Genomic DNA, 5,558 nt, shown 5'->3' on the forward strand with positions numbered 1-5,558 from the left:
TAGCTGATTGCGACTGATGTCGCATTTGCTATATGAGCGTGTGTAGAATATTTTAAATTGACGCTTTTGCAACGGCTAGAGTGGCAAAAATAATACAAGTAAAACTACACTAGAAACCACAAGATCAAATGTGCAGTCAATATGTGAAATAGTGAGGGCTCAAAATTTTTTTCAATGCGTCCATCCCGAAAACTGTTTTCGAAAGGAGACGGGCGGAGTGCGGGGTTGTGGTTGAATAAAACAATTTTTACTGTTCACAAAGACATATGTTAATATTTATTATTTATTTATATTTATGTATATACATATATATGTACATACATATATGCATTATATATTATACATGATTTTTTAGCTACTATCTTTTTAAAGAGTTGGTTTAAACAGCTGACGCACGTTTCGTGTTTTGTTTCACTGTCAAACATCTTCAGTTTGGTCTATAATTTAACTATGAATCGTCTCACAAACGATCAATGCTTGCAAATCATTGAATTTTATTATAAAAATGCGTGCTCTGTTAAGAAAGATTATCGCGCGCTTCTTCCATTTTATAGTCAGTTTAATCGACCCACTGAAGCGGCTATTCGAGCTATTGTGACTAAATTTAGAACCAAATTTACATTATTGGACATCAAACCGCCAACAAGCTTACATAAACTGCGAACTGAAGAAAATATCACAGCTGTATCGGCCAGTGTTAATGATGACCATCAATTATCGATTCGTCGCCGCTCGCAGCAATTGGGCCTCTGTTACTCAACAACATGGAAAATTCTGCGAAAGGATTTAGGTTTGAAGCCTTTCAAAATACAGCTAGTGCAAGAATTGAAGCCGAACGAATGTGAATGGGCTCTTGGAAAGTTGGCCGAAGATCCATTTTTCTATCGAAAAATTGCGTTCAGCGACGAAGCTCATTTTTGGATCAATGGGTACGTAAATAAGCAGAATTGTCGATTTCGGAGTGAAGATCAGCCAGAAGAATTGCAAGAGCTACCAATGTATACAGAAAAGGTCACAGTTTGGTGTGGTTTATGGGCTGGAGGTATCATTGGACCGTACTTCTTCAAAGACGCTGCGAATCGTAACGTAACTGTGAATGGTGAGCGCTACCGTGAAATGATATCCAACTTTTTTTGCCCAAAATGCAAGAGCTTGACTTGCATGTCATGTGGTTTCAGCAAGACGGTGCCACACGCTACACAGCACGCGTAACAATGGACTTGTTGAGAAGCGAGTTCGGTGAACATTTTATTTCACGTTCGGGACCTGTCAATTGGCCACCCAGATCGTGCGATATAATGCCTTTAGATTATTTTTGGTGGGGCTATGTTAAAGCGCATGTCTATTGAGATAAGCCTCTCAATTAACCCATTGGAAGACAACATTAAAGCATTTATATGTGAGATACCGACCGAAACATTGGAAAGAGTATGCCAAAATTGGACTAAGCGGATGGACCATTTGAAGCGCAGTCGCGGTCAACATTTGCATGAAATAATCTTCAAACATTAAATTATATGGACTGTACTATCGATTTAAATAAAAAAGCGTTTGCGTCATGCGTTTTTCTGAATTTTACTTGTGTTTTTTTGAAACACTTTTCTATAGCTCTTAAAAAATCACCCTTTATTTGAAAAAGTTAAATGTTGAGCAGGATACTAGTGCGAGGCCTTTTCATGTAAAAATTATACAGTATTTTTATTTCCGAGAACTCTCTCTCAAAGAGAAAAATATCAAATAAGAAGTACACGAACGCAAAACCAGCAGCAATTTGCAAGTTTTACTAGCAGCTGATTAAATTGTTGGCAGGAAAAATCACAAAAATTAATAATTTTTTCACTTGAGCTACCTCGTATGAAATTATTGTAAAAAGAAAAAAATAAAGCAAATAAAATGCAATATAAAGAAGTTTAGAAACACATTTTTTCAGTTAATCCATAATAATTTATTCCACTTCATCATCGCTGTCAGATGAAGAACATTCTATTAGCAGTTGCGATTCGCAAATTTTAATTAGCTTTTATTTTTACTTTGCTATTTAATGCCACACTCACTTCTGGATAAAAGCGAGTACCTCGATCCCGAGTCAGTAAAACTCGCTAAAATTTGGCACTCGTACTGATGTGCAACTCCAATCTTTATAGATTGGAAAACTGCTGGATAGAGCTTTTTATCGCTCTGGCTTGAAACGTCAATATAATTTTCCCTCGCTCAAAATCTCCCTCTTTCAATCGTCGCACTGATATTTTCGACGAGATGATAGGATAGTCAATCACAAATACCGCGACTACAAATCAATCAATAACTTAAGAGAGAGAATGTTACGACTAATGGCAGTTAACTTCTTGCCGTTTAAGGGGAACTTAACCAGGAAACAATTTCAGGATAAGTACTAGGGCCAAGGCATATCAATAAGGTAGCAACAGTAAATCAGCTGATATGACTTTTCTTTTAATTTTATGTATTTTCTAAATTGTCTATTCGGTTTACCTTTTACTTTGTTGTTGTTTAGAGAATTCAAGCAATAATAAAATACCCGCCATTGTGATATTCACTGCTATTTTTACTGATGTTTCAACTCCTACTCTGTAGAGTGATGGCAAACATAAGGGGACCAACCCAAAAGAAACGGAAAATAATACTCAGCTCTCCGTTCTCTTATATGGAGCTGAGCTGTGTGCAAATGCGATAAAGGAAAATCACCGATGTAAGCGCCTAGCATTGGTACAACGAAAGGCAGCTCTCAGAGTTGTGTCTGCCTATAGCAAAGCGGTTCAATATCGATCGGGTAATAGCCCTTGAGAGCAAAAAGCTGTTGGCATTAAAAAACGAGGGGATGGAAGAAGAAGTTAGCAAACATGCCGCGCGCGAAACAAAGTTAACAGTAATAGTAAGTAAATAAAATAAAAATAAAAAATAAAGGAAAAACACGCTAAGCCTATGGCAGGCCGCAGGAGGAACGAAATACTTGGCAGACGGGCGGCTAGACAAGAACATCGAACGGTGGAGAATGCGGTCGGTCATAAAACCCCTGAAAATCTTATCGTGGAAACGTGGAAAATCATCATTGGGTTCGTGGAAACAAATCGAAAAAGGCGGAACCTGGACGCAGGCACAAAAGCACAAGGTCTACGCTGGAGGAACATGGAATGTCACTCTGAAGTAATGCGAAAGCGCCGCTTCCAAACGAGAGCGAGTTTTTAGTCTTCAGACATACCATTGCTGCCACGGCAGCTTTGATTATGCATTAGCCATTTCAAACCTCTTTATCCGCAAATAAAAAAATATATATTTTTTCAATTACGAAATTCATTTCACAACCTATATATATGGCGACAGCAGACTGCAGAGTGTGAAAATTTCAATGAAAAAAAAAACAATCCTAATTATTCTAATTTGTCAAACTCACTGTCATTTTCACCTCGGTAGCGATACTATCTACCGGTATAGAATAAACTTGCAGCACCAATCAAAAACTTGATGAAAAAAAATATATTTCTTTCAATATTATTACTGCGAACCACATCGTTTGTACGTAAATCTCAAAAGTTGTTTTGAATTTTCACTGGCCTTTTCTTTTTGCCAAAGCTGAACCGAAACCGAACTGAACTCTTGTGGCCGGACATGGCCGAATTTAAAGAAAGTCGAAGACTGTGTTCGATCACGAATATTATCCTTTAGCGAATTTAAATTAGTTCAGTAGAAATACTCAACCACTTCACCAGCAACAACAACATATTATCCTTTATTAGATGTATGATCGAGCTTTTCCCCAATTTGTGGTTTCCGTTTTGTGGAGATACCTACAAATGGCTAAAATACACTCAACGGTTTGCCAGTGCTCGGCGGGGGGTGACCGTTATTAGAAAAGCATTTCTATCATTTGATGTTTTATCCCCGGGCAAACAAACCAAAATTAAAAAAAAAAAACAATTTCACAATTAGCTAGTTTTTGTTTAATATATTTTTGAAAGCTTACTACAGAAAATCTCTAATTTTTCTAATTCAAAAATCTATTTTAAATAAGTTGAGCTTCTAATTATCTTCCTCTTCGCCATTTTATTTCATGCTTAATGCGACTGCCAAAAGCGAATAAGCCCCTTTGCAAGTTGCGAAGAAGATATTCAAACTAATACGAAACATGCCACCGACACGAAAAATACGCTTCTTCAACGATTGTTCTAGGCAAATGCCCAGATTCTTTTTAAACACACGACTCTGATCCATCCAGTTGCAGGAAAATAGCATATAGGTTAATTTGTCGAATTCGATTTCGAAGTAAGTACCAAAGTAGCAGGTGGGAAATATTTCCATTATACAGCCGAACAAATAGATGCCATAGTAGATGTACTCAAAGGCGTTACTCACATAAAAAACCATGTAGATGATGACCACGCCCATAATAAGACTTGCTGAAATTATTTGAATAAACATGCCGGCACCAATAATTTCGCCAATTGAGCGATGACAGCTGAAAGAAAAAGTAAGTGCCATATATTTCAAATATCTTTGTTTAAGAATTAATTTAGTTTTTTTTTTAATTACTCAAATAACATATTATGATCCGTGATAAAATCTAACAGTTCGCGATTATTCTCCTCTGTCGATTTATTCTTATCATAACCAATTCGTGCAACACGCTTCCCCAATAGATGGGCATGTCCAGCCAGCAGGGCCAGACACATGCCGCCGTACGTGTCGCTGACAAGATTCTCTGCAAGCTGCAACAACAAACCGAATATTTGAAACATATGTGCCGTCACATATTTGCCGGTCGATGCGTATGGATCGAAGGGGAAATAGGCAGGATACATTAAGCGCCAATCATAAGTGAAACCCATTACCAAAAGCGTCAACTCTGAGGTTACAGCTGTTCCCAGGCAAATGAAATAGAACAAGTGCAAAACTTTTAATGCGTTCGGTATGGTGACTTCTCGATAATATTTCCATTCGTCGGGTGTATTTATGCGCGTATATAGTATATTGAACATTTTTTCCAAATGACGTATTTTATCTAAGTTTCGCCAAATATTTAAATATTTTAACGAGCAAACTGTAACTGGCACACTTATGGTGAGATTTAGGAATACGTCCTCCAACTTTAACAAGTTTAGCAGGCCAAGCTGCAAATGTAGCGGATAACCGATGCTGAAGCAAATATTCAAGAGTATCGCATAAACTCTATAGAGTTTCGGATACTTCGGATTGGGCACCTGACCCAGCCATTTCCAAACTATCCAATGAGTGCGAAATAGTTCTTTAACATTTTTCGGTTTTTCTTCGAATGCCATTTTTCTAGCTCTTGCTGCGGCACTCCAGGAAGCGTACACCTTTTATATACCCAGAAATTGCTGCTAATCGGTTGAAAATGTAATTTTATTGCTAAATTCTCTTTGCCTCGCCCCTGGTTTTGCATGATGACTAATTGCTTACGCCCAGGCAATATTCAAATATTTAATACGACTTTAATGCCGCGTTGCTAATTACACATATCGATTAGTTTTTAGTGCAACACTTATAATTATGCCCATATATGTACGTGTTTGTGACGAGGGCGT

At 37.5% G+C, this 5,558-nt stretch overlaps 1 protein-coding gene across 1 annotated transcript; it reads right to left on the minus strand.

Annotated features, from left to right (window-relative positions):
- Positions 1–3,938: 3,938 nt before the first annotated feature.
- On the minus strand, positions 3,939–5,318 carry LOC128861573 (odorant receptor 59a-like). The gene is made up of 2 exons (XM_054099813.1): positions 4,546–5,318; positions 3,939–4,471 (listed from the first exon to the last, which is right to left on the minus strand). The coding sequence occupies exons 1-2, from the start codon at positions 5,289–5,291 to the stop codon at positions 4,060–4,062; spliced, it is 1,158 nt and encodes a 385-aa protein (XP_053955788.1). The 5' UTR covers positions 5,292–5,318; the 3' UTR covers positions 3,939–4,059.
- Positions 5,319–5,558: the final 240 nt, after the last annotated feature.

Source organism: Anastrepha ludens, chromosome 4, assembly GCF_028408465.1.
Source record: "Anastrepha ludens isolate Willacy chromosome 4, idAnaLude1.1, whole genome shotgun sequence".
NCBI classification, from domain to species: domain Eukaryota; kingdom Metazoa; phylum Arthropoda; class Insecta; order Diptera; family Tephritidae; genus Anastrepha; species Anastrepha ludens.

Coding starts and splice junctions, on each gene's coding strand:
- LOC128861573 (XM_054099813.1), bottom strand. CDS start 5,291: ATGGCATTCGAAGAAAAACCGAAAAATGTTAAAGAACTATTTCGCACT. Junction 4,472..4,545: donor GATCATAATATGTTATTTGA/GTAATTAAAAAA, acceptor TTTTTCTTTCAG/CTGTCATCGCTCAATTGGCG.